The sequence below is a fragment of the Elephas maximus genome, chromosome 19, assembly GCF_024166365.1.
Source record: "Elephas maximus indicus isolate mEleMax1 chromosome 19, mEleMax1 primary haplotype, whole genome shotgun sequence".
Classification (NCBI taxonomy): Eukaryota; Metazoa; Chordata; class Mammalia; order Proboscidea; family Elephantidae; genus Elephas; species Elephas maximus.
In genome coordinates, this window is record NC_064837.1 from 48,782,582 (window position 1) to 48,810,366 (window position 27,785).

Here is a 27,785-nt window from a genome sequence, read left to right on the forward strand (position 1 = left end):
TCTCTCTCTCTCTCACACACACACACACACACACACACACACACACACGGCAACCATGAGGACACACAGAACCCAGCCATGGGGAGCTACGGGGACCTCCTTGTCTCACCTCACTCCCTTAAACAGTCTCCACTGGATCTGTGTGTTATTTTTATTTTCTTTGCTTTGGTCTATACAAAACACCAATAACCAAAAACATAAAGCCATAATAATAAAACTCTTCGGTGGGACCTCCCCCAGCTCCCCCCTCCATGTGCAAGAGGTGGTGGGGGAGTTTGAAACAGAAAGGGGAAGAAAAAGCCCCTCACCGCATCGCACACCAGAGGGGTCAGCCAAGAGCACTTCTGGGGTTAGCTAGGGCAGTCATGTGGGTGGGGCGGCCATGAGGGAGCTGTCCCCAGAGCTCCCCAGGAGGGGCCAAAGCCAATTTAGAGTCCTAGAGAGAGAAGCAGGGAGTCTCTGGGAGTGGGGGACTCACTCTCCCGTCTCCACCCCATCTCCCCTGGATGATCCCTGAACTTTTCAAGAGAATCTTTGGATTTCAGGGGTTTGGGCCTTGAACCCAGGGCTTGGAGATCTAGGGGGCTCAGGGCAGCTGGTCAAGTGGAGTTTGGTGAAAAGATCAGACTAGAAAAGGAACCCAAAACCTTGGGATCCAGGTGCTGAGCCAGGCAGGCCCAGGGTTTGCTGGGCGGGAAATAGTGGGAGACTTGACTTAAAGCTTCAGTGGCCAGGGCCACGGGGTGGGGGAGGGCTGCTGGGCCCTGGGTCCACAGCCCAGGACAGAAAAGCAGGAGCAGAGCACCATCCCAAGAAAGACCCTGCAGAGGAGAACCTCTGTAGGCGTGGGGTCAGCAAGAAGTCATCGCGGCTCCCTCCCTGCTCAGGCAGTGTCCTGTCTGGCCCCATCACCTGCACCTGAGGCTCTCAGATGAGGAACCGCACCTGGGGGTGGAGCAGACACAGAGGGTCAGGGGCTCAGCAGGCCAGAGTCCCCCAGAGGCTCCTGCCACTCCACATCACCCACCCACCACCCATAGGAGGGGCTGGGTCGCTTTCCTTAGAGAGAAGGGGCTGGAAGGAGCAGGACTCCTCCCACCAAGGAAAGATACTAGAGCAAGGGAGGGTGGGGCATGCCTTCCATGAAGAAGCTCAGCAGTCACACTCATTTCCCTTGAAAAGGAGCCAGAATTTCAGCAGAGAAATGGGAGGGACTCCATGAGAAGGGCCTCAGGAAGTCTGAAAGGAAAGGAAACCAAGGAGGGAGGGATGTGCCGTACTGGGGGTCGAGGAAGCTAGGCCAGCATGTGGTCCGCAGTGGGGTAGGGGTGCCTGAGGCCATCACTGTAGGTGTCAATGGCGTAGTCCCCGTCCATGTCCAGGGGGTCCAGGGGCACATCACTGGAGTACATGGGACGGTAGGTGGCATCCATGTCTGGGGAGAAGAAGGGAGCTCCATTCAGGGATCTGCAGGCCACCCTCTGGGAGGGGGTCTGGAGAGCCCTCTGCTGCCTCCTCGACCTCTGCCCATGCTCTGTGGCCCCGACCCCCTCCCCCAGCTCCCATATCCCAGACTGGAGTACCCATGGATACTACACAGTGGCTGCCACTGGCCCTTTGGCTGTAGGGACACAGCATCTCTCCTTCCCTTATACCCACACAGCCCTGCTGGGTTCTCCAGAGCTGCAAGGAGTCTGCACACACTTACCGTCTGCATAGGGTTCATTGATGGGGATCATGCTTTGGGCCTAAGGACAGAGAACAACATTGTGAGGGTGAGGGAGTGTAACACACAGCTCTGGGCTGGATATGAGTTGGGGGCAGAAAGAGATGCTTCTTAAAAGGGGGCCAGGGGAAAAGCAAAGATCCCTTGGGGAGTGACAAAGTGGGGTCACCCAGTGCCCGGATGAACTTGGATGGAGGGTCCCACCATTCATGCTTGGGGATCCCCACAGAACTGGAGCAGTCCTGGGGAGAATGGTAGAGGTGAGAGGTCTCAAGAATGGGTGCAAGGATCTGCCCCACCCAGGATCAGGGCTGCTGCTTGCCTATACAGACACACCTCGTTTTATTGTGCTTTGCAGATATTGCGGTTTTTAAAATTGAAGGTTGGTGGCAACCCTGTGTGGAGCAAGTCTATCGGTGCCATTTTTCCGATAGCACATGCTCACCTCATGTCTCTGTGTCACATTTTGGTAATTTTTGCAATATTTCAAACTTTTTCATTATTATTATATCTCTTACGGTGATCTGTCATCCGTGCTCTTTGATGTTACTATTGTAATTATTTGGGGGCACCACAAACAGCGCCCATATGCCAACAAGCTTAATTGGTAAATGTTGTGTGTATTCTGACAGCTCCACTGACCAGCCATTCCCCCACCTCTCTCCCTCTCCTCAGGCTTCCCTATTCCGAGACACAACAATATTGAAATTAAGCCAGTTAATAACCCTACGATGGCCTCTAAGTGTTCAAGTGAAAGGAAGAGTCGCATGTCTCTCACTTTAAATCAAAAGCTGGAAATGATTAAGCTTAGTGAGCAAGGCATATCGAAAGCCCAGACAGGCCAAAAGCTAGGCGTCTTGTGCCAAACAGCTAAGTTGTGAATGCAAAGGAAAAATTCTTGAAGGAAATTAAAAATGCTACTCCAGTGAACACATGAATGATAAGAAAGTGAAAACAGCCTTATTGCTGATATAGAGAAAGTTTCAGTGGTCTGGACAGAAGATCAAAACCGTCACAACATTCCCTTAAGCCAAAGCCTAATCCACAGCAAAGCCCTAAATCCCTTCAGTTCTATGAAGGCTGGGAGAGGTAAGCAAGCTGCAGAAGGCTGCTTCATGAAGTTTAAGGAAAACTGTCTTCATAACACAATAGTGCAAGGTGAGCAAAGCGAGTGCTGATGTAGAAGCTGCAGCAAGTTATGCAGAAGATCTAGGTAAAATAATTCCTGAAGGTGGCTACACCAAACAACAGATTTTCAATGCAGACGAAACAGCCTTACATTGGAACAGTATGCCGTGTAGGACTTTCATAGCTAGTCAGGAGAAGTCAATGCCTGGCTTCAAAGCTTCAAAGGACAGGCTGATTCTCTTGTTAGGGGTTACTGCAGCTGGTTGACTTAAAATTGAAGCCAGTGCTCATTTACATTCTGGAAACCCTAGAGCCCTTAAGAATTATGCTAAAGCTACTCTTCCTGTGCTCTATAAATGGAACAACAAAGCCTGGATAATAGCACATCTGTTTACAACATGGTTTACTGAATATTCTTAAGCCCACTGTTGAGACCTACTGCTCAGAAAAAAAGATTCCTTTCAAAATATGACTGCTCATTGACAACGCACCTGGTCACCCAAGAGCTCTGAGGGAGATGTACAAGGAGATTCATATTGTTTTCATGCCTGCTAACACAACATCTGTTCTGCAGCTCATGGATCAAGGAATAATTTAAACTTTCAAGCCCTATTATTTAAGAAATACATTTTGTAAGGCTTTTTTTACAGCTGTCATAGATAGCGATTCCTCTGATGGACCTGGGCAAAGTAAATTGAAAATCTTCTGGAAAGGATCCACCGTTCTAGGTGCCATTATGAACACTCATGATTTATGGGAGCAGGTCAAATATCTACATTAACAGGAGTTTGGAAGAAGTTGATTCCAACCCTCATGGGTGACTTTAAGGGGTTCAAGGCTTCAGTGGAGGAAGTAACTGCAGATGTGGTGCAAACAGCAAGAGAATTCGAAGTGAAGCCTGAAGATGTGACTGACTTGTTGCACTCTCATGATAAAACTTCAACGAATGAAAAGTTGCTTCTTATGGATAAGCAAAGAAAGTGGTTTCTTGAGATGGAATCTACTCCCAGTGAAGATGCTGTGAACATTGTTGAAATGACAACAAAGAATTTAGAATATTACATAAAAGTAGTTGATATAGTAGCGGCAAGATTTGAGAGGAGCGACTCCAATTTTGAAAGAAGTTCTACCGCGGGCAAAATGCTGTCGAACAGCATCTCAGAGAAATCTTTCATGAGACGAAGAGTCACTCGATGTGGTAAACTTCATTATTGTCTTGTTTTAAGATATTGCCACAGCCACCCCAGCCTTCAGCAAGCACCACCCTGACTAGTCAGCAGCCGTCAACATCCAGGCAAGACCGTCCACCAGCAAAGAGATTATAAATTGCTGAAGGCTCAGATGATACCTAGCATTTTTTAGCAATGAAATATTTTTTAATTAAGGTATGTACATGGCTTTTTTAGACAGAATGCTATTGCACACTTAGACTACAGTACAGCGTAAACATAACTTTTATATGCACTGGGAAGCCAGCAAATTTGTGTGACTCACTTTATTGCAGTAGTCTGGAACCAAACCCACAATATCTCTGAGGTATGTCTATGTAGACCTTTGTACAGATTGGAAAAAAGCACCCCTTCCTCAAACCCTTCATTACCAGTTTGCATGAAATAAAATTACCATTTTCAGAGGTCAAAAACAGATATATGGTTCAACTTAGTACTTCCATCTGCTGGGCATTTGTCATAAAACGATCCAATTACAAAACAAAAATCTATGAGTTGACGGTATGGTGGGAGCCCCCCTAACCGTGCTCTTCTTGTGCATTATACCACCTGCGCAACCATCCACTGCAGTCAGCCCCGGATACTCACAGCCTCCCAGGCAGCTGGGTCATGCTTGAAGAGGGAGTTGGTGAGCTCCACTGACACACGCTTGCGGTAATCTGGGTTCTTGTCCTCGGAGATGCGGAACAGGACAGCAGCAGCATAGGTAGCTGAGCAGAGAGGCAAGGAAAGACCAACTCAGGCACCTGCCTCTACCTCAGACCGCGGAACAAGGCCTTCCCCCTCTCCACGTCACCCGCTGCACAGGCCCTCACCGGTGCCCTCGTTTCGGGAGTGCAGCAGCTCCATGAGTGGGGCCGAGGCCCCCTCAGCATCAATGGCATCGGCCGCCTCCTTGTCCTGGGCCAGCTCGCACAGTACCCCTGCAGCCACACGCTGGATGTTCTCCACCGACGAGTACAGGAGCTGGGGGGAGAGGCACAGCGTGGGGAGGGGTAAGGCAGGTGAGGGGTGGGGTAAGGCGGGTGAGGGGTGAGGCAGGCCTGGGAGCACAGCCCTCAGTCCTTCTCATCTCTCCCCCTCTTTTCTGGATTTAACACAAGCTCATACTGGAAAATGTGGAAGGCCCAGGAAAAGCATAAAGAAACTGAAAAAAAAAAAAAAAAAAATCGCAAGCAAAACAAAAAAAAAAGTTAGACACAGCCTGTTAACACATTGGCATATTTCAATTGCATTTTTATCAATAGTCCACTTGTTGCATATAAAATTTTGATTCCTGCCTTTTCACCTGACATTGTAGCATAAAGCATTTTCCTATATTATTAAAAACTTTTTTAAGAATCTATGAGCGCATATTGATACTCAAGAGAGAGGAGAAAAAAAAAACCCGTTGCCGTTGATTTGATTCCAACTCATAGCGACCCTGTAAGACAGAGTAGAACTGCCCCCACAGGGTTTTCCAAGGAGCACCTGGTGGATTCGAACTGCCAACCTTTTAGTTAGCAGCCGTAGCTCTGAACCACTGCGCCACCAGGGTTTCCCAAGAGACAAAAAACATGCTAAAAAAACAATGACAACTGAGACTAATAAAAGACTCATCGGTCACCACTGGAGGGAGCTATGGTGCCAATCACTGAAAATTAAGAACGGGAAAAGCTTTCAAAAACAAAAAACTCTTCTTAAACAGCATCGTATATGGCCATGTGATATGATTTTAACCATTCCCTATCATTGGGTATTTGGTTTGTTTTCAATTATTATAAGTAACATTGCAATTGTTAGCTTGGTGCATAAATCTTTGCCCACATTTTAAACTATTTCATAAGGAAAGAGTCCTGGACTTGAGTTACTTTCTTGGTCAAAGAATATGAACATTTCAAGGCTCTTTATACATGTTTGGAAACCCTGGTGGAGTAGTGGTTAAAAGCTATGGCTGCTAACCAAAAGGTCAGCAGTTCAAATCCACCTGGCGATCCTTGAAAACTCTATGGGACAGTTCTACTCTGTCCTATACGGTCACTCTGAGTCGGAATCGACTCAACAGGCAACTGGCTTGGTTAGTTTTTTTGGTTATACATGTTGCAAAATTGCCTTCCAACTTATCCTCCCACCAGTGATGTGTGAGACCACCTATTTCGTCATCTTTACCCACACGGGGCACTTCCATTCTTTTTTCCATTGCCAACTGGACAGTGGAAAAATGGGCTCTCACTGGGGGGTAAGCTTCATTTCTGTAAACCCTGGGGCTGAACACTGCTTCCTTTTGAGCCACCTGGGAATGATTTGTTGCTTTTGTCCATTTAACTACTGGGATCTTGTATAACCACGTTCTTTTATGTAGAAGGATATTAAACCCTTGTGTGTCGTGATACTTGCAAATATTTCCCCAGTCTGCTGTTTACATTTTAATGTTGTCTAGGTTGTTTCTGTGATACATAGACGATTTTAATGTTTATCTGGTTGAATCTCAGTTTTTTGTTTTTTTTTTGTCCTTGTAATCTCTTCTCTTGCTTTTAAGCTTGCAAAGCCATTCCCATCCAAGGGTTTGCGTAGTGGTCTCTCCTGGTGTGACCTCTTGATGCCCGGCCCAGCCCTCCAGCCCCTTAGAGATCATGGTTCCCAACCTTCTCCCCTCAGCTGGCAGTGGGGAGAAGTGGGGGCTGGCGGGACCTCTCCTGCCCACCTGTCCCAGACTCACCTGCACAAACAGAGGGATGGTATTGAGTCGGAAGATCTCCATGCGGTTCATGGGATCACGAGCAAGGATATGCAGTGCTCCAGTGCAGCCCTCCACAATCTCCTCCATCCTCACGCCATCCTGAAGCCAGAGGAAGCATCAGGGCATGGGACAGGTGGCCTGTGGACATGGCCATAACCTCCCCATGACACCCTGACGAACCTCACTGCTCTTTGGAGTTGGTATCAATCACAACTCCCCTCCCCACCTCACATGCATACATGTGCACACACACATATGTGCACACATGCAATGCGTGAACACACATAATACATGTAAATACATATGCATGTGTGCACACTCATACACATTTGCACAGAGGACGCCCTGATTCCCAAGGGAGGGCTATTATAGGCACCACCCCACTCACTTACCGTGTAGGGCTGCTGTGTGCCCGCAGCCACATGGCGCTGTGCGTCCTGGTGGGCCTTGACCAGCAGCTGGACGAGGCGGGGAATGACCGCTGCCTCTTGCAGTGGGGCATGGTTAGCAGGGCACAGGGCCAGATTCCTGACCAGGCCGATGGTTGCCTGGCAAGAAAGGGTATTGGTCAGGGGCATTTCTTGGACATTTGGAAGATCCCAGTTCCCCAGCATCAGACATCTCCTACCTCCCCTGCCTCTTCTGTCCACCAGGCCTGACACAGACATGCTGGGAGATCTCACGAATGAGACCACCAGTCCAAGTCCCTTATTCTACAGGATCTGTGTGTCCTCAGGTCTAACTCTAATAAACAAACAAAAAAAACCAAAGCCATTGCCATCAAGTCGATTCCGACTCATGGCAACACAATGTGTTGCAGAGCAGAACTGCTCCATAGAGTTTACTTGGCCATGATCTTAGTAGCAGATCACCCCAGGCCTTTCTTCCACAGTACCTCTGGGTGGGTTTGAACCACCAGTCTTTAGGTTAGTAGTCAAGCAGAAACCACTTGTGCTACCTAGGGACCTTCTAATTCTAGTAAAAAACCCAAACCCATTGTCATTGAGTTGATTCTGACTCATAGTGACCCTATAGGACAGAACTGCTCTGTGGGGTTTCCAAGGAGCAGCTGGTGGATTTGAACTGCCAACCTTTTGGTTAGCAGCTGTAGCTCTTAACCACTGTACCACCAGGGCTCCTCTAACTCTAATAAAAAAAATAGCCCCTGCTAAAGTGATACCCCATTCCAGAACATTCCACCAGCTCGCATGCCCTGACCCTCACTTCTGTCCCCTCTCCCTTAACCCATCCACAGACATGGTCTTACTTGCTTTTCTGATAGTTCCCAAACCCTGATTACCAGGAAGTCTTTGCTGTGGTTGACCCCAAAGCCTCCTGCTTTGGTGATGATCAATGGTAATCAACCCCCAGCAGGGCAGTTCTGGGAAAAGTTCTCCTCTCCGGGGCCCCCAGGAGCCTCTCTGGCTTCCCATAATCCCTTAGGGTCTCGCAAAGGGATTTGTCCTCTCATTTGACCCTCCAAACAAGAAGCCAGGAGGGCAAGGACAAAAAGTCTCCAGATGAGAGATGATGACACAAGCACAGGGGTAGAAGGCTTGCCAAGGCTACTTGGTCACTTAGCTGCAGGGTTGGGAGGCAAACCCAGCTTTCCTGTCTTGAAGTCAGTGGCCGGTCTCCTCACTCCACTCTCTCCTCTACCTCAGGCTGCCAGCTGGGACCAAACGCCAAGGGACGAGCCACACGCCGCCATTTTGTTTTCTTCACTATGGATTATTTGTCAATGTATACAATCACTAGAGTTATTCTTACCTATACTGTTCAAATTGTGTCACACTTGGCTGGTGAACCCTGCCATCTGGCTTCTGTGCTCTTTCAACAAGAGCCTTTGTCTACGGTAGTTTCCTCACACTCTGGCACCAGGCATTACTCTAGATTTTGGCTCTTTTATTTGTTTCTACACATAGGCGCACACACACACACACTGTCTCTCTCTCTCTCCCTGTCCCTTATAACCCTGTCCCTTGGGCCTTTGTACCACCGGGCTCACCCTTACCCCCTTCCCCATGAGAGAAAGGGGGTACACGTCTCTCCTCTACCCAGGCAGCCTTCTGAGAAGGGTTCACCCCTTCACATCCAGAGACTAAATGTCTCCCAGAATCTGCTCTTCTCTTTGTCCTTTGAGTACCCGCCCCCTGAGTTTTAGCAGGACACATGGCGGCCCAGCTGGTGATCACATTTCCTGGCCTCCTTGCATCTAGATGTGGCTAAATCATCAAGTTCTGGGGTGAGAGCCAAGGCAACATGTCCCATTTTCTGGCCACTGCTGGCCCTTCCTCTCTTTGCCCACTTCTGCGAGACTAGACACATCTGAGGGGATAGTGAGACAATTCAACCATTCCTGTGAGGACAGGCCCCTCACCCGGACCCTCTGGCACAAGAAATGTACTCCATGGACCAAGAGCATCACCTGGGAGCTGGTGAACCAGAACCTGCAGTTTAATGAGAGCCCCAGGGGACTTAGGTGCACATTAAACTTTGAGAAACACTAGTCTAGGGATGGTGGAGCTACAAGATAGAGAGACTCTGGATCTCTGGAGTGGAACCATCAAGGTCCAAACTGTTACTAAATGAAATAAACTCCTATCACATTTGAGCCACTATATTTTAGGGCCTATTTATTATAGCAAGGAGCCCTGGTGGTACAGTGATTAAGCATGCGGCTGCTAACCAAAAGGTCAGCAGTTCAAAACCACCAGCCTCTCCATGGGAAAAAGACATGGCAGTCTCTTTGTGTAAAGATTACAGCCTTGGAAACCTGTGCGGCAGTTCTAGTCTGTCCTATAGGGTCACTACGAGTCAGAATCAACTTGATGCCAACTGGCTTGGCTTGGTTTTGGTTTGTTATAGCAGAGTCCCTGGGTGGTGCAAATTGTTACCGCACTCAGCTGGTAACCAAAAGGTTGGTGGTTCAAGTCCACACAGAGGTGTCTGGGAAGAAAGGCCTGGCACTCTACTGCCAAAAAATCAGCCACTGAAAACCCATGAAGCTGGTTTAGCTAAACTAGCAAAAAAAGTCTGCCTTTAGCATTATGCTCTTTTAAGAACTATCTATATATGACCAAAGTGATAAGAGCAACTCAAAACATTAGATAGGAACCTTAGCGGGGAGCGAGTTTACATTAATGGGGAAGGAACAACTCAGAAAAAGAGGGTAAGAATAGTTGTATAACTCAAAGAATGTAATCAACATCACTGAATTGTACATGTCGATACGGCTGAATTGGTGTTATGTTTTGCTGTGTGTATCCCCAGCAACAACAACAACAACAACAAAAAAACCCTGTGAAACACAGTTGTATTCGGACGCACATGGCATCGCCATGGGTTGGAAGCAACTTGGTGGAAGCTAGCTTGGCTTGGCTTTGTTACAGCAGCTTTGCCTGTACCTATACAGCACCTAACCCTGGCCACAGGAGGCCCTTGCCTTGCCCAATGCCCACCCCCACTGGCAGTCAGTACCTTGACCAGTGGCCATTGGTTGGGCTGGTTGAGCAGCTTGACGATGGCTGGGATGCCATAGTTGAGGCGCACAGAATTCTGGGCCATCTCAGCCTCAGGGTGGCGGCTGGTGAGGTGGCGCAGGGCGCAGACGGCCGGCTCTGTGATGTCATCCTTGTCACCGGCACGCAGGATGGCATGGATGAGAGCCTCCACACCACTGTTCTGCGTCACCAGTGTCTTGTTCTTGCTGTTGTTGCATGTCAGGTTGGAGAGCGTGCCCGTGGCACAGGTGAGGACGTTGACATCATCCACACTCAGCTGGTTCACCAGAATCTTCAGCACATTCTCCAGGCCCTCCTGAGGGTTGGGGAGGCAGCGGAGAATGAGGGAGACTCTTGACTCCAGGAAGCCTTCCCAGTATTTTCCAGGGAGAGAGATGGCCGAAAGGGGTTCAAGCCTAGACTCAGCTGATGCATGGTCAGCCCTGTTCCCCTCCATGTCAGGAGCTGAGCCAGGAGTTTTCATCCCCATAATCCTGCCAACATCTGTGAAGGAGTATTACTAGCCTTCAGAGGCTCAGAGAGGTTGAGGGACTTGCCTGCAGACCCCTAACTAGTGGGCTGTATTTGAACCCAGGCCTGGTTCCAAGTGCCAAGCTCTTTCTTCTGCCCTGCCCTGCCTCTTCTCTGGATCCTCAGCTCCAGGCCAGGCCCAACTCAGACCGAGGGAGGCCTCTAGGCTGAAGAAACTGTAGAGGAGGCCACATGCTTCAATGGCCCGGCTGACCCATTTTCACACAGTCTCACCCTTCTGGGCCTTCACCACTACCCTCCAGTGGTCCTCAAGCCAAATTCCACTTTCAGGAAAGATCTCCATCCCAGAAGCCTCACTTCTCCCAAGGAGAGCCATGTGGGCTTGCAGTGGAAGAGAAAGATCTCAGACTTTGGGGACAGACAGTACTGGGTTCAGATCCCAGCTCTGCCATTTACTAGCTGTGACCCTAGGCCAGCTACTTAACTCTCTGAGCCTCAGTTACTGCATCTAAACAATGGGGTCCCACCTGCTACCTCCATGTTGTGGAAAGAATTAAATGAGCTAAGCCCACAGGTGCCTAGCAGAGTGCCAGCACACGACAGGTGCTCAAAGAGCAGCTAACCAATTGACGGGGGAGGGGTTCTTAGGAACAGTAATCTGGCCGGAAGGAGGGCCCAGGAGATTTGTCCTGAAGCTGCATTTTCCTTAATTTGTGTTTTTGGCCATCAGCACCCCACTCCAAAGCTGTCCCTTGGCACACTACTGCTCCCTGTCCCAGTCTCCAGGTCAAAACCACTCCTCTGGCACCCTCTGAACCCCAGTTTAAAAACAACCCCTTTTCTCTTCCCTTCCCTATCCCTAAAGGGAATTCAGTCCTTAAACTAAAGGGATGAGGGTCTTCAGGGTATTTCTGATCTTAGCCACCAAGGGGGAAGACTGAGAGGCCCCAGACTCCCATGGACTCTAAGGTCAGACTCCCAGACAGGCTGGAGGAAGGACGTGGTAAGAGGGGAAGATGAGGCAGCCACAGAGGCCGGCCCCAGGCCCAAATGCCTCTCTCACCTGCTTGGTGGCCACGTCCGAGAGGTTGCGCAGGGTCCAGAGGCAGTTCTGCACAAGGCGGGGGCTATTGCTCGTCAGGTGCTTGCCCAGAGCCTGCATCCCACCTGGGTAGGGGCGGTCACGTCAGCCACAGTGGAGCACAGCTGACTGAGCCTGGCTGCTGGGCAGGCCCCCATTCCAGCCCTCCTAGCCACATGGGTCACTCTCACAGGCCATAATACTTACCAGCCTCCACAATGGCGGGCTTATTGCTGGGACACACAGACAGCACCTTGAGCACACGGCTGGTGGTCCAGAGCAGCTTCTCGTAACTATAGTTGCGCATAATCTGTACAAGGGCCTGGGGTCCTCCATTGGCCAGGATGATCAGCTGTTGGGGGGACGGGTGAGAAGGGGGTGTGAGACAGACAGGGAATAAGGAAGGGAGAAAATAGGCCAACGGAACTGTCATTACTAAGTTTCAGCTAAAGCCTGAATAGCTTTTGTGCCCATTAAATTAGACAAAATTTTGAAAAAAGGATAATACCCAATGCTGGCAAGGATTTGGTAAAACCATATTAATATACATTGCTGCTGGTAGCATTGTAAATGAGTACAATCCTTTTGGAAAACCATCTGGGTAAAAGCCTAGAAATGTTTAAAAAAAAAAAAAATCTTAGCCACATGATGAAAATATAGCCTATGATAAAATCTACTCTGGGAAGAGCTAGCTGCGTGCCCAAAGATGTTCATTACAGCATTGTTTATAAAGGTGGGAAATTAAGAGCAATCTAATGCCCTGCTTCGGAATAAAGTTTGGGGCCTTCACTTAATGAAATGTTATCTGGCCATTATAGTGGGTGGTTTTGAGGACAATACAGCAAAAACAGGAAAAAAAAAAAATATATATATATATATATATATAGCTCATGTAGAAAACAGATCAAAAGTTGCATATTTGCTTAGACTACAATTATGCAAAACTAGCCCCAGAGAACAATACTAGAGGAAGTACACTGAAATGACAACAGTAGTTGTGTGAGGATGATGAGTGATTTTTTTGTTCCCTTATCCCTGAAACGTTCAATGATTTGATGAAGCATATACATCTGCATTACATAAATATTTAATCTAACAGGAGTAGCGGGGCAGCAGCCGGAAGCTGCAGCAGAATGGAAGGTGAAGCAATGGCAGGCCTCGGGCCTCGGGCAGGGCAGGGCAGGGCAGGGCAGGGCAGGGCAGGGCCCACCTTGCTCTCCTGGTTGCCATAGGCCAGCAGCTGCAGGCAGTCGGTGGTTATGGCCAGGAACTTGGGGTTGTTCTTGTTGAGCAGGGGTACCATCTTCTGCAGCCCATCCGCCAGGCGCACTGCCATCTTGGCGCCCTCCTGGTAGAGCAGCAGATTGTGCAGGGTGGTGATGGCGTAGAATAGGACCGATTCCACGGGGGAGCTGGGATGGCAGGCAGGGGGTTAGCTTAAGTTGGTGCAGGGGTCTGGGATAAATGTGGGGTTCCTACTGCCCCCAGGAAGCCTTCCCAATATCAACACCCCCATGGAAATATCCCTTTGCTAAACTCTCACTGTCCCTACTGAGCAACTACCATGTGGAAGGCTACATGCTAGAAAGGCCCTGCAAGGAGTTTGGGGGGAATACTATTAAAATCTCCACCCTCCAGAACCCCCAGCTAGGTACAGAGATGGAGGAAATAGGCCAGTCTACACATTATAAGGTCGGGAAAGAAAAAAGTCACAGGGGGCTTTCCACCTGCTGTTGCCTCTGCCTGGAATACTCTTCCCTTCATCTACAACAGACAAACTCCATTCATCCTCTAACCCCCTGCTGTCAGAGTGAACAGTTCCTACCTCTGAGCAATCCTGGATGTCCCTCTGCCCTAGCCTATATCATATGGTGACAATTAACCTGCTGTTTAAACACCTATCTCCCTGGTGGACCAATGGTTAGGCACTTGGCTGCTAACCAGAAGGTTGTTGGTTCAAACCTACCCAGTGGCTCTATGGAAAGGAAGCGATGGTGATCTGCTCTCATAAAGATTACAGCCTAGAAAACCCTGTATGGGGCAGTTCTACTCTGTCACATGGGGTGGCTACGAGTTGAAAATCTACTCAGCAGCACCTAACAACTCCCCAGCTATGCTAGAAGTGCCTGGGCAGCATGGTGTGGCCTGGCACCCAGCACATAGTAGGTGCTCAGTACATGTTCTATGGGAGCCCAGGGAGGCGGGGGGAGTGAGTTAGGGGCTGGCACCTGAGCATGCGGACCAGGGCAGGGATGCCGCCCGATTTGAAGATGGCAAGCAGCCCCTCACGGTGGTGGGAGAGGTTGTGCAGGATGCTGGTGGTGCAGCGGGCCGTGTCCAGGTCGCTGGTGTTCTGCATGGTGCGCACCACAGCCGCCACCAGCTGGGGCGAGCCCATCAGGGCCCGCCGCGATGCCTCCTTCTTAGACAGCTGGTTCACAATCATGGCAGCCTTGGTCACCACCACCTGCAGGGGAGGGGGAGAGCCAGGGGGATATGATGAATGGGTGGGCCAGGCCAGGCTGCCACTGTGGGGAGGAGGGGCTGGGAAACCCATTGACAAGGTTCAGCAGGACCCAAGTCAGACGCTCCTCTCTGTGGGGACTCTGGGCCAATGACCTCCCCCAACTCCAAGAGGACCCCTCCCCTGAGGACACCTGACCTCACCCTCCCTGCCCTGGCACCACCCCAACCAGGCCGCTCACGGACCGGGTCCTCATCGTTGAGCAGTTTGGTGAGCTCGGGCAGGGCGCGGGTGGCCAGCTCAGCATCGTCCTGGTAGTTGATGAGATGTACAATGGCTGACTTGAGCATCTGGGACGGCTCCGCCAGCCGCTGCAGGTTGGTGGCCTGCCCTTCCACCTGGGTGGCCAGCAATAGCGAGCTGTCCTCCCCTGTCACGCCAGGACACATGGCCTCCCGCACCCTCTTGGCTCTGGCCGTCGTGGATATCTGGTACTCCAGGTCACCTAGGGACCAACAGGGCAGGGACTGAGCTGCAGGAGATGGGCAGGGACAGTGGCAGCAGGGCAGACTGCACAGACAGCCCAACCCAGGTTCTCTGGGCTGCCTCCCACGCAACCAAAGCTCCAGAGTACCACTCCCGGGTCTGCCTCTAACCAGTGACCTTGGGGAGGTCACCACTGCCTCAGTTATTTAATCTGTAAAATGGGGGCTCCACCTGTCCTGTCCACCACATGGAATTCTTATGAGAATTAAATGAGATAATAGTTGTGAACCACTCTGAAAAGAAAGGATTCATGTGCCTGGCACGTATCACTACAAAAATGTCACGATAATTACCATTAATAGGAATAGCTAATATTGTTGAGCATTGATGATGTGCCCGGCAATGAATTAAGTGCTTTTCTTATCTTTTCTCATTTAATCCTTATAACAATCCTACAAGGTAAGTACTATTATCTCCATTTTACAGATGGGAAAACTGAGGCACAGAGATTTTTTTTTTTTTTTGGAAGCCCCAACCCAGGATCTGAACCCAGCAGCCTGACTCCAAAGTCCAAACTCATACTTTTAACCATCAGATAGACAACCTAGGTCTCTTTTCAAACCTGAAATTTTGTGATTCTAAATATACCCTCATCAGCAACTCTCCCATTATACAGGCAAGTAAATAGAGGCTCAGAGAGCCACTCAGTGTCATATAGCAGATCAGCAGGAAGTCAGAACAGAAAGCAGGGACTGTTTCTCAGCTCAGACTTCAGATTCCTTCTGCAGATCCCATTCCCTGGGCACCTGGGATTCCCACAAATAGGGTGCCCAGGCAGCCCTGTTCTGGCAACGGTCCCAACAGCCCCCAAGTGGAGGAGGGCAGAGGCTCTACCCTCTAATTAGGCAGGAAGGAGGACAGGTCTACATGGCTTTCCCACCTGTGCTTTTGGCTGCCAACACCACACCTGGCCCTGCCAAGCCAAGCCGCTTCTGTCCTCTGCCAGGAAAGAGACCCCCTCAGACCAGGAACCCCTAAAGTTAGCCTCCTCTTCCCCTGCCCTCTCTCTCCAGGTTTTCTGCCCACAGAAGAGCCCCCGGGGGTCCTGACCTTGGTTCTGGGGCACACCCTGGGTGTAGGTGGTAGTCTTCTTGAGCGTATACTGGCGTGCGCAGGAATCGTCCTCCTCCATGATGCCCTTGCTGCTGACAGAGGGCACACAGGTGTTGGCACCTGAGTGGATGCCTGAGTCGTAGGTGTATGTCTGCTGCCACTCAGTCACCTTGATGGGCTGTTCAATCAGGTTGATCACCTCCATCGTGGCTGCTGGGGGCACAAGGGAAGTCAGCTGATCCCAAGCCTGGCCTCCCAACACCTGGCCCAGCCCCCAGCTCCATCCTCCCAGTCCCCAGCTCCTCCAGCCCATCCCCACCCCAGCCCACCCTCCTCCATCCCCACGCCCTGCCCAGCTACCCCTTCCCTCACCCCATCGGGGAGAAAATCAAAGCTCCAAGGGCCTGGTGGGCTTTTGGGGGTGGGGGGAGAGAAAGAAGGGCACCAGGCCCAGGAGGCGCTGCCCACGATGGGACACCCTGGGCGTGGAGGAGCCCCAGGGGTGAGTGAGCCCTGGGCTTGCATCACTGAATCCAGCTCAGGGTGGAGTGAACCCCATGGGGGTGGGGCTCTAAAGAATAAAATGCCCCTACACACCCTGAGCTCACTCACCTCCCTGCCCCACCCAATATTCCCAGAGGCAGGAGGAGTCGCTCAGGACTTCCTGCAGCTTCTGGGGTTGCATGAGCCCACCCCCACCAACTGGGGCTCCTGGGAAAGGCTGTGGAGGAGGCAAGGCACTGCAGCCATTGGACAGGAAACTGGGTGGGGTAGGGAAGCAGTCAGACAGGTTTCTCCAGGGAGCCCAGTAGGCTGCTGGGAGCAGCCAGTGGTGCCTCAGAGACTTGAGGTTCTCACTTTCCCCAGGTGGGGCAGGATCACAAGTGGCCCCAGAGGACAAGGCCCAAAGGCCACCATCTCTCCCAGCACCCCAGCTCCTAGAAGCCTTTCCCAGTTTTCTGAGCCCCACAGACAAGTTCAAATCTCAGCTACTTCACCTCGCTGCTCTGAGCCTCAGTGTTCTCATCTGTAAAACGGGCTAACACCACTTCCCTTGCAGGATATTGTATTTGCAAAGAATGCAGCATAGTGGCTGGCTCATAGTAGGTATGCAATGTTGGTGTACTTCCCATTGGGTCTGTGCTTGGCTCTACTGTCTTAGGAGCTGACCTCCAGAAGTGGGCAGCCTGGGAGGGGAAACCAGGGAAGGTGAGACCCAGTGAGGACCTGTTCTGTCAGCATCGCACGTGGTGTTCAGGGTACATGCTCTGTTCCCCAGTTTACAGATGCAGAACCTGAGGCTCCACCAAGTGAGGCGGGACAGCAGAGATATGTCAGGGATAGGACCAGGTACCAGGCATGAGTGACACTGAAGTCCATGGCCTTTGCACATCCCAGCATGGCCCCAGAGAGCAAGGTCCCCACTCAGACCCCAGGCTACCCCCCGAGGCTGGGCAGTACCCATCACCTCAAACCAGTTTTCCTGCTGTGAAAAGTGACCAGGTGAGGATGAGGGTGGGGTGGCTGGTACTACATGGCCCCACCTCAAGAACAAAGAGCATGAAGGATAAAATGGCCCAGAGCCACCTGCCAGGAGAATGACGAATAATACTTCAGGTATCCCGCCTTTTACAGTGATTCCTGGCCCCTTCCCTGCCCATGAACACACCTGCAACAGGCAGAGGCAGAGCCACCCTGGCTCCCAGCTGCCTCCTTCTCTCCTCCCATCACCCCGAGTGAGTGACTCAGAGTTTCAGGCTGATAAACAGAAGCAGGCCCAGAATTGCAGACAGAGCCTCTGTGCCGCCAGATGTGCCCAGCTGATTCCCTGGCATTCGCCAATGGTGGCTATTTCAGGAGGAGCCCCCTGCCACCACCCCCCATACATACTCCTTCACCAGCTACAAGGAGGTGGAATGACCAAGGGCATTTGGAAACCAGAGGCTCAAAGAAGTTAGTCTCTGGAAAACACTGCCTGGCGCTCCTCCTCCTTCCCTGGACCTTTCGCCTGCCCCAAGGATGGGACCCAAGAGAGAACACAGGAGACCGGGAGGGGTAAGCCTGTCAGCAGGAGCTGCCCCAGGGAAACTCAGACAGGAAAACTTGACATCCAAACACTTGAAAAGGAAGGTGAAACTCTATGGGTAAATACGGTAAGTAGCATTTACCCTCTGTCCCAGCTTGAACTGTGTCCCCCAAAGGCATGTTCAAGTCCTAATCTCCAGTACCTGCAAATGAGACCTTATTTGGAAATAGGGTCTTTGCAGATGTCATCAAACTAAGATGAGGTCATACCGGCAGAGGGTGGGCCCTAAATCCAATGACTGATGTCTTTATCTGAGAAAAGAGAGGAGGATTTAGACACGGAGACACGGAGAAGGCACGCAGGGGAGAAGGCCCTGAGAAGATGGAGGCAGAGGTGAATGATGCTGCCACAAGCCAAGGAACAGAAGCTGGAAGAGGCAAGGACGATTCTTCCCTAGAGCCTTCAGAAGGAGGGTGGCCATGCCGGCACAACACCCTGATTTCTGACTTCTGGCTTCCAGAGCTGAGACAATAAATTTCTGTTGTTTTAAGGCACCCAGTTTGAGGTACTTTGTTACAGCAGCCCTGGGAAATTTTTAAAAAACCAGTTGCCATCGAGTTGACTGACTCACGGTGACCCCATACGTGTGAAACTGGGCTCCAAGGGCTTTTCAGTGGCTGATTTTTCTAAAGCAGATCAATCTTTCTTTCAAGGCACCTATGGGCGGACTCAAACCACCAACCTTTTGGTTAACAGCATGTTAACCATCTGCACTACCCAGAGCCCCTAGGACACTAAAATACCCTCTAAATGCCACTCTGCTGGGTGGAGGGCTAGACCAACACCTGACGCTCAGCCTCAGTCATCTTTGGTCAGATGAAGTGGACATCTCCAGCCCTGATCAGTAAAAATGTCCCATCCTACGCAGAAAATGCCCCTCCCAATAGTCAGCTGCCCAACCCTGGGGCTTCTCAGCTGAGGAGAGGGGATCAGAACCACAGGGACCATTGGCTCATGAGCCCCATGTTAAAGGGATCACCAAGGCCAAGGCTGGCTACGGAGAGGAGTTTCCTCAGCAGTTCCCTCACCGCAGCGGCCAGCCCAAACCTGGAGTGAAAAGGAGCCGAGGGCTGAACAGCCCAGGGTGAAACAGAACCCACACGGAGGTCAAAGGAGACCATGGGGAGGGAGCCAAGTTGCCTTTATTACCAAATGAATCTCATTCTCCTTCAAAGAAACCCTGGCAGGCATTCTATTATTTCCATTTTCTAGGTGAGGAAACTGAGGCTTCCCATGGTAGAAACTGTAAATTTCCACTCAAGTCCAAGTCTGCCTCACTGTGGGACCAGCGTGTAGTCTACTAGAGAGGCTGCTCCCAAGGACAGAGGGACACCTTGGTGTTGAAGGGACAGGCCCAGACATCCTGCTGCAGAGAGTGAGGGACAAGAGGGGGTTAGATGCATGGTAAAAAAAAAAAAAAAAAAAAGAAAAGGGGCTGGGTTGAGCTGAGCCCCCTTCACCAAAAGAAGGAGAGGGTGATGGGCCAACAGTGGTCAGAGCTGGAGGGAGAGCACCGGCCTGTGAACCAGGAGTCCCAGGTACTAATTAGTCCCTGCTCTGCCACAAACATGCTGGGTGTCCTTGGGTGATTACTCCCCCTCTCTGGGCCTCATCTACAGAAAGGGTAGCAGCCAGGTGATCTTGGGTATCTAAGGAACATTGATATCTAAGATTCCCAGCACAGACAAAAGTAGGCTGAGGGTGGGCAGGGCCAAGGGCAGAAAGCAGTTCAAAGAGGACACCACCATACTCTTCTTGAGGAAAGGATAATGAAAGAGTTGTTGCTACAACAGGAAGGCTAGCAGTCAGACCTCAGGTAGGACTGGCAACTAGCCCTACCTTCTCCCCAGGAGAACCAAGAAAACTCTCCCACAAGAAACAGAAGTGCTGGTTTTACATTTTCCAGGGTGAAGAGGCCCCACCCTGTTTGGTTTAGTCCACCTCCACCCTGGACCTGGAGTCAGACCTTCTGCAATGCCCCTGGACAGAGCCAGAGTGGAAGCAAGTGAGACAGATGCAGCCCTGCCCATGCACCCTGGCCAGAGGTGAGCAGAGACAGAGACAGGGCGGCTTTCTGAGTTGAATGGGGGGCCTTTGTTTAGCAGCACACTCTACTGTTGGCACGATGGGAGGAAGACGCCAGCTCAAAGATCACAGGGTGGGGTCAGGGACAGGGACAGGAAGAGAAAAGGGACAGGAAGAGAGGAGATGGGCCCTAGAGAGGGTGGGCAAAGGATCCCTCACGCTACCCCATCCACACTGGTAAGAGTCTTTGAGAAAGTAGTGAGACTGCCCTTCATTCCTGCTTCCTCCTCTGCACAGCCAACCCAGTAGGCTGGCACTGGGCACCCTAAATCCAAGACTGTCCCAGCAGAGTGTGACCCAGCACTGACATTAAAAATAACCTCCGCCAGAGCTACACCAGGCTCCTGTCTCAAGCAGCACCCACTGGGGACAGCCAGTGTCAGACATAGCTGGGCTGGGCTGCAGAGTGCCAAGTGTCAGTAAGACACCTGGAAACTGGGACGGTTCCGGCTGCCCAAGAGGCTGCACTAGAGCCAGGCTCAGAAATGTTGCATCTGGGTATGAGAAGAGCAGCGGCAGGGGCCAGTATCCCCAAAGGGCTACTAGGGCCAGAGGCCAGCAGCCCATGCAGACTTGGATCATGGGCTGAGACAATGACAGAGGAAGGGGGCTGTGTGCAGGAGTGGAAAAAGAGCACGATATTCCCACGGTGGTGGCTCTAGCCCAGCCCAATCCCTCACTGGCTGTGTACCTTGGGGAAGTCCCTCCATTTCCTGAAGCTTCATTGTCCTCATCTGTAAAATGGATTACTCCTTTCTCCAGACCCTTAGGTGTATCCAACACAATCATGACTATGGAAGCCCTTTGCCAACAACAGAGCCCCAGGCAAGCACTGTTCTTATGTTCAACAAGCAAAGGGATGGCAGAGGAGGTGGCCAGCCCAGAGACAGGCCCAGCATGCTGGCTGGCTACCAGTCTACTTTTTGGGGTCCAGGAGCCAGGGCAAGACCAGGCTTCCTTTCTCTGACCCTCAGACCAGGGCTAGGAGAGGAGCTGCCTCCCAGTCCAGGGCCAGAGCCAGGCTACAAGTTGTGTCCAGGCCCTGGGAGGGGAGAAGAGCTTGGCCCAGGCCAGGTGGAAACACTGCAGCTGCCCTCTCCCCAGTCACGTGAGCACCTCCTGCAGCCAGGCTGTCTGGCCAGCCAGGCATGGACATTCCCCACATAGCAGCCCCCGGGGGAGGCTGGGCCCTGCGAGGTCACCAGCCCCTGCCCTCCCCCACTGTCTGAGATTGGCCAGCAGTCCCTCCCAAGCACAGACAGAAAACCAGGGAGGTAGATAGGACTGCTTCCTTTGAGAACCTTGCTTCCTTGCTCAGGCTGGAACTTCCCAAGGAGGCCTCTCCAGGAGGGAACCTCCTGCAGAGCCTGGGTCTACCCCATCAGACTGGTCAGGTCATTCCAACAGGGCAGAGATGGAAACAGGAGCTGCACAGGACCCAGGCCCTGCGGTCAGGGTGCTCACGCTTAGGAAGAGAGAAGACAGAGAAGCTAATGGTGAGCTTCCGCAGGAAACCCTCACTTGCAGGCTGAAGGACAGACCAAGCTGCCGCCTGAGGACAAGCTTGCGGAGGGCGGGGGAGGGGGGCTCAGGCTCAGGCTGACCCAGCTGCTGTTTGTTTTCCTCCTTCTGGGCTCCTTCCCAAAGCAAACAAACCAGGGCGGGAAAATGAAGGGGATTTGTGGGAGAGGGAAGTGCCCCGGCCAAGGGGCTTGACTTAGGAAGCTCTGGGCTCCCCTAGTGAGGGCTCCAGCTGGAGCTCCATTCCCTGCCGGTGACCCTGTGAGGGCAAAATCCCAAACCAGCAGATGACCCCAAGCCGGGAGTCCTGGAAGTGGAAAAACACTTTAGCCAGGATCTGGGTGCAGCAGCGCCTGTGACATAACTGAATACAAAAGTACCCTGTGCCTGCTGCTCTGGACCACCCCCTGGGGGGCTTGGGCAGCCCCCACCCTGTGGGCAGCCCACTTCTTGATGAGAGCAGCACTGACGCAGCTGGTGTCCAGGATTCTCCAGGGGTCCTTTCCTGGCCTCTCCTGGAAGAGCAGGGAAGACCGACTATTCATTTTTACTAGTCCCCTGTCCAATAGTCTCTGGAGAAAACTAGGACTCGGGTAAAGCTTTGGTAAACATTTGTTATTGTATACCGAGTGTGAGCTCATGGAGGCTAAAAAACAAGAGGATGCTAAGAAAGGAGACAGGAAAGAATTGTTAGTGACGGTTGCCTCTGCGGAATGGGATTATAAGCAATTTCTTTTTCCTTCTCAAACTTTTCTAAACTTTCAAATTTTTTTTTTTTTAACAGTGATCAGATATTATTTTTTCAGTCAGTGGGGAGGGGGTTGTAGCCCAACCTCCTCCTCGTCCCCAAATAAGCAGCTTGTTGATGGCCTAGTCCCCCCTCCCAGCTCCCACCCCCGCTCTGGGAAACCAGAGACTCAAGAATCCGCTGTCTTCATAGTGAGGAAAGAAATGGGGACAGAGAGACATGGGATGTGTTAACCCGCACACAGGTGACAGAAAGCTGAGCTTCCTGCCCAAGGGCCCCCAAAGGCTCAGATGCCAGAAGGCTGAGCAAAGGGAAATGGTCAGAGAGCTTTCTTTTCAGGCCTGGCCAAGGAAGTTGCTGGAAAATGAGGCAGTCCACGTCCATCCACAGACCTCCACTAGAGTCAGCCAAGTCCCGGGAGAGAAGCCTCACGGTGTCACTTGTAGGGACACAAATTCTAGTGACCTGGCCAGCCACACCACTCTTTTCTCTTTACAGGGGTCACTGGCCCAGCCTGGCCATGGACACCTGCCCCTCTCCCTGCCATGCCCCTCTTCTCCCAAAAGACATAACACTAAGAGTTTCCCCAGGGACCCAAGCAGACCTCAGACTCAGCCACAGGTGTGATTCCTGCCAGCCCTCCCCCAGCTCACACAGAGGGGGCCCTGCTTCATCCCCTTCAGAGAAGAGTCAACCCCAAGCCTCCATCTCTCCCTCTCACTCTTCTTCAACTCGAGATCTTGTCTCTAACAGACAGGAAGTCCTTCTTCCTGTCTAGCTTTCATTCCTTCTAGAAAAGCATCTATCCCAGTGGCTCTTGTGTCCTCAGTGGTGATAAGCTTATCACCCTTTTAACAGCAATCAGCCAGGACCGAGTTCATTCTTTCCCTCTCTGTCATGACATACCCCTCAACCTTCTCTTCTCTGATATCAGTTACCCCCATGCCTGGAGTCCCTTCCTGACCTCAAGGGATCTGAAAGCCCAATGGTGATAGGCGCAGCACCCAGGCTGCCACACTGCATATAGGATTTCCCCCACCCTGTTTCCCAGGCCCGTTCCGGTGCCCAGTTGGCAGAGGTGCCAGGACCAGGCAGGTCTAAGAACAGTCTGACACCAGCTACTTCCTGAAGAACCAAAGCTCTGGCTGACAGACAGCACCCATGACCCCCCACTCCCATCATCAGAAAGGCCTGTACCCCCCAGCCCTCAGGTCTCCCAGGCTCCAAAGCAGAGGACAGCCAGCTTCCCCTGAAGAGCAGCCTGGCAGCCCCCTGTGGCACAGTCCAGCAGGACATTAGCCCAGGCCTAAATCTGCTCTCACTTCTTTCCACACCACAGGGAGTAGGCACTCCCACTTTACTTTGGCTCAGCCCCAGCCCCCAGCAAAGCAGGCAACTCCCACTTCCTACACACAGTTAAGCCTAAAACAGCCCAGGGTTCTGCCCAATTGGAAAGCAGGAGGCGGCAGCAGCTTTGACCCCTGCCCCCTGCCAAGCCCTACACCTCCACCACAATCCCTGGTCCTGGAATATAGCCCCTCTCCACCAGGAACTAAAAACCAAGGCACAGGGGCAGTTTCAGAAGGCTGGAGGCGGGGACATGAGTCACCCCCACCTGATAAATCTGCTTCCACCTTCACCACCCCCACACACCTTTCTGGGCGTTTCTGAATTCTCCAATCTCCCAAGTAGAGGCTCTGAAAAATGAGCAACAGGAAAATTCTCCCTGGAGCTCCACTGGGGTGATATGGTAGGATCAACTCTGGGCTTGGAGCCAGAGGACCCCAATACCAGTCCCAGCCCTGCTTGGGTCTTCTGTGCAACCTTGGGCCAGTTCCTTAACTTCCCTGAGTTTCAGTTTCCTCATCTGTAGAATGGGGATAACGATACCTGCCTCTAAGGATCACGGGAAGTATTCAGTGAGAACGGTTCATGAGAGCATTTTGTATCTAGTATCTGCATAGTCTTCCCTTGTTCTTAAAGCTACCATTTATCAAGCACGTACTGGGTGGTGCTCTTGTTAGCTGCCATCTAGTCGGCCCCTGACTCATGGCAACCCCGGGGATTGGACCACTACGACCCATGGAGTTTTCATTGGCTGATTTTTGGAAATAAATCACCAGGCCTTTCCTCCTAGTCTGTCTTAGTCTGGAAGTGCTGCTGAAACCTGTTCAACATCATAGCAACACACAAGCCTCCACTGACAGATGGGGAGTGGCTGTGCATGAGAAGCACTGGCCAGGACAAGAACCCTGGTTTCCCACATGAAAGGCAAGAATCCTACCACTCATCCACCACTGCCCTCACTTACTGGGTCCGTAGTTATTATTGTCCCATTTTACCCAGGAGGTCACTGAGGCTCAGAGAGATGAAGTGATTGACCAAAGCCACATAGGTACTGAGTGACAAAGGTGGCATTCAAACCCAGCTCAGTCCAACCCAAATCCCTGTGCCCAGAGTTGCCCCGCTATAATGCCACTCCAAAAAACAGCCCTTCTGTACACTAGTCAGTTGTCCCAGCTCATTCCAAGTGGGATCCTCTCCCTAGTCCCTCCCAGGCCCTGTAGAGGCATCCCCTCTCCCCACACCTGTACTCCCCTCCAGGGGTCTCCAGGAAGAAAAACAGGCTCCAGGGCCCAGCCTGACCTTCATTCCTACATGCTGCTTTCTCAAAGCTTCAGTCCTGGCAGCCCTACCAGAGGTTCCAGGGGGGATGGGGTGGGGCTGGGGTGCGGGGTGGAGGTGGGGCTGGAGAGGGCTCAGGTCACCCAAGCTGGGGCTTGATCTAGCAAGAAATGACTAATCTGATCCTACCTTATTTATTCCTCTTCCCTCCTCTATTATCCCCCTCCCCTCCTCTATTATCCCCCTCCCCTCCAGTAAGCAGCCGGTTTTCATGAGGCGCCTCTCAGCGATGCTTCCTCAGTATTAACTTTTTATCACAGCCACAAACCAGATTAGCTAAACTAATTATTTAGCCTCGGTAGTTACAACACCTTCCCCTTCTCCACCTTGGCACTGAGAGGAGGGTAAACAACTTATTTGGGCCCAAACTCCATGCCCCTGTGGCTCCCCAGAGGTGCAGACCCCACGAACAGAGAAGTCCTGGGGTTACCTCTCCAGCCTCCTGCTCAGCCCAGGGCACCCTACCTACCAGGGCATCCCATGGTGGGGGCAGCTGGGTTCCCAGGTCTGACTCCCCTCCTTCCCTAACTCTCCCATCCATAGCCATGAAAGAAGGGGTCCCCAGTGAGTCAGGGCAAGCCAAGTGATGTTCCCGCCACCCACCCCTGCTCCCCAGGACGGAGGGACAGCCTGGCTCTTCTGTTCCCTCTGTGTCCCCCAGGGAAGCTGGGCTCCAAATTCCTCCAAAAAAGACCACACCTTAGATTTTTGAAAAGATATTGTTGAAAGCCTGGTAGAGATCTTTAACTTGGGCCAGAGGAGAGGGGCTCTCAGGAAATGAGGGGGGCAGGGAGGGCCTAGTGAAGCTCTGCAGCTCTACCTAAGCGAAGCCTTCCTCGTAGCCCACTTTACCCATCAAAATCTCTCAGGAAAGGGAGGTGGTGGGGAAAGGACTGCACAAGCTTCCACAAAGAGTGCACCTTCATAATTCAGAAGTCAAATGGAAAGCAAGCCTCCCAGCTCCAAGGTCTTCGGCCTCAATTACCAGCCAGCTAAACAGCGTGGGCGTTGGGGTATAGAAAGAAAATGAGAACAGTCACTCCCCCCACCCCGTCAGTTTGGCCCAGTCCCACCGCACCCCCATTCCTAAGTGGTGGTGGGGGAAGCAGAGCTTGGGAGGGAGGGCTACTAGCCCAGGCCTCCTCATCGGAGGGGGTGTGGTGGTCCCCCAGGAGGCAGGAAAAGAAGGAAGAAGCTGCTTCCCCTCTGGCCCACACCCCCCATCGGCCCCCACCTCAGGCCCCAGGGGCCCAGCAAACAGGATGGGGGGCTGGGCAGGGAGGACAGGCTGGGCCAGCCTGGGGCCAGCTGGGGAAAGGGGCTTTCTGCCCCACAAGAAGGTCCCTCTAAGTCTGGGGGACACTCTGGTCAAAGAGGCAGGAAAGCCCCCAGAGAAATCTTCCTTCTGGAATACTTCCTCCTGGAAAGTTTGCTTTGGGTGATTTTTCCAAAAATAAGAGGTTAGAGAGGAAGAGTAGCCCTGTTCCCATATGAACACTCTGGGAGCCAAAGCTATTGGAAACTGGGCCAGGTGACCCCTCCGCCCTGAAACCTCTACCCACGCAGAGACCCGCTCCGCCAAGATCCTGATCGAGCAACGGGGGGCAGAAACCAGCTGGGCACTGAGCAGGGCCCTGCATCAGCCTCATTGTTGCCCCATCCCACCTCCGCTGGGGGATCCACAGCCCGGCACCCACCCGAGCGAAGGGAGGCGCCCCAGGTACACTGCCGACCAGGCTCGCAGAGAGGGAGGGTTGGGCCTCTGGCCTCGGTGCGCTCACCTGCTCGGCAGGTGGGGGCCGCGTCTCTGTGAAACTGTGCGCTTGGCCCCCACAGTTGGGCAAGCCGGTCGCAGACAATAGGGCCCCACCCAGGCCTGGGGGAGTAGGGAGGGAGGGAAAGCGAGGATGACGCGTGGGGTGGGGTAGGGGTGGCCCCAAAGAGTCCAGCGGCAGCAAGTTTCCCAAACCGTAAATTCCTGACAGCTGAGTGCGCCCTGGGACGCAGGCGGAACAGGTCAAAGTCTTCCCCAAAAGCTCAGGGCGAGAGTCAGGGGCCGGGCGTCGGGCGGGCTTCTCCGACCCGAGGAAGACACGACTCTGGAAGCACCTGCCCTGATCCCTCCCGGACCTTCTTTGATCTCCAGATCCCGAAACCCCCAACAGCGCCGGGCCGGAATCTCGCGCTCCGTTAGTCTCCACGCCCAGGACCCCAGCGCGCCCCCTGCCGCCGGTGCAGGGTGGCGCCCCCTACACCCGCCCTCACCTGCCCCGAGACTGCTGGGACCTTCTGGCCCCTCGCCGCCCCTTCCCTCGCCCCAGCGATCCCTGCCCCTGATCGTCCGCACCTGCGTGTGAGCCTAGCCGGGCCGGGTCTGGGTCGGGCCGGGGTCGGGGCCGGCGCGGGCAGCGAACTGAGGTCGGCGCGCTCGGGCGGCGGCTGCACCGGACTCTGGCCAAGGCAGCAACTCAGTAACCGAACAAAAGGCGAAGGGACCTGACAGCCAAGCCACGCCTCTCGCCCCCTCGAAGCTCCGCCCCCTAGAGAGACTCCCACCAGCTGAAGCAAGCTCACTGGTTAATTCGCATGACTGTCCCATCAACGGGCGGAGCCTCGCTCTCAGGCCCCCACCACGGCCGCCTCTGTTTATCGACTTGCCATTGGCCCCAGGGACTGCCAGTCGCCTCTGGGGACGGACTCCAACTTGAGATGCCATCCT

General features: G+C 52.5%; 1 protein-coding gene across 3 annotated transcripts; it reads right to left on the reverse strand.

Moving 5' to 3' along the window:
• On the reverse strand, positions 1-27,554 carry JUP (junction plakoglobin). Of its 3 annotated transcripts, XM_049860325.1 has the most exons (16): positions 27,036-27,234; positions 25,987-26,058; positions 15,939-16,154; positions 14,588-14,847; positions 14,107-14,345; positions 13,089-13,290; positions 12,086-12,230; positions 11,861-11,964; positions 10,283-10,621; positions 7,195-7,350; positions 6,782-6,901; positions 4,899-5,049; positions 4,672-4,793; positions 1,709-1,748; positions 1,281-1,435; positions 1-945 (listed from the first exon to the last, which is right to left on the reverse strand). In XM_049860325.1, exons 3-15 carry the CDS (start codon positions 16,144-16,146, stop codon positions 1,296-1,298), a joined length of 2,226 nt encoding a protein of 741 aa, XP_049716282.1. In that variant the 5' UTR covers positions 16,147-16,154; positions 25,987-26,058; positions 27,036-27,234; the 3' UTR covers positions 1-945; positions 1,281-1,295. The 3 variants fall into 3 exon arrangements, with proteins under 3 accessions (XP_049716282.1, XP_049716281.1, XP_049716280.1); XM_049860324.1 differs by lacking the exons at positions 25,987-26,058; positions 27,036-27,234 and adding an exon at positions 27,414-27,554 and having other exon boundaries at positions 2-945; positions 15,939-16,151; XM_049860323.1 differs by lacking the exons at positions 25,987-26,058; positions 27,036-27,234 and adding an exon at positions 27,414-27,554 and having other exon boundaries at positions 2-945.
• Positions 27,555-27,785: the final 231 nt, after the last annotated feature.

Coding starts and splice junctions, on each gene's coding strand:
- JUP (XM_049860325.1), bottom strand. CDS start 16,146: ATGGAGGTGATCAACCTGATTGAACAGCCCATCAAGGTGACTGAGTGG. Junction 14,848..15,938: donor GGGTGTGCCCCAGAACCAAG/GTCAGGACCCCC, acceptor GTTGGTCCCTAG/GTGACCTGGAGTACCAGATA. Junction 4,794..4,898: donor CTCCCGAAACGAGGGCACCG/GTGAGGGCCTGT, acceptor CTCTCTGCTCAG/CTACCTATGCTGCTGCTGTC.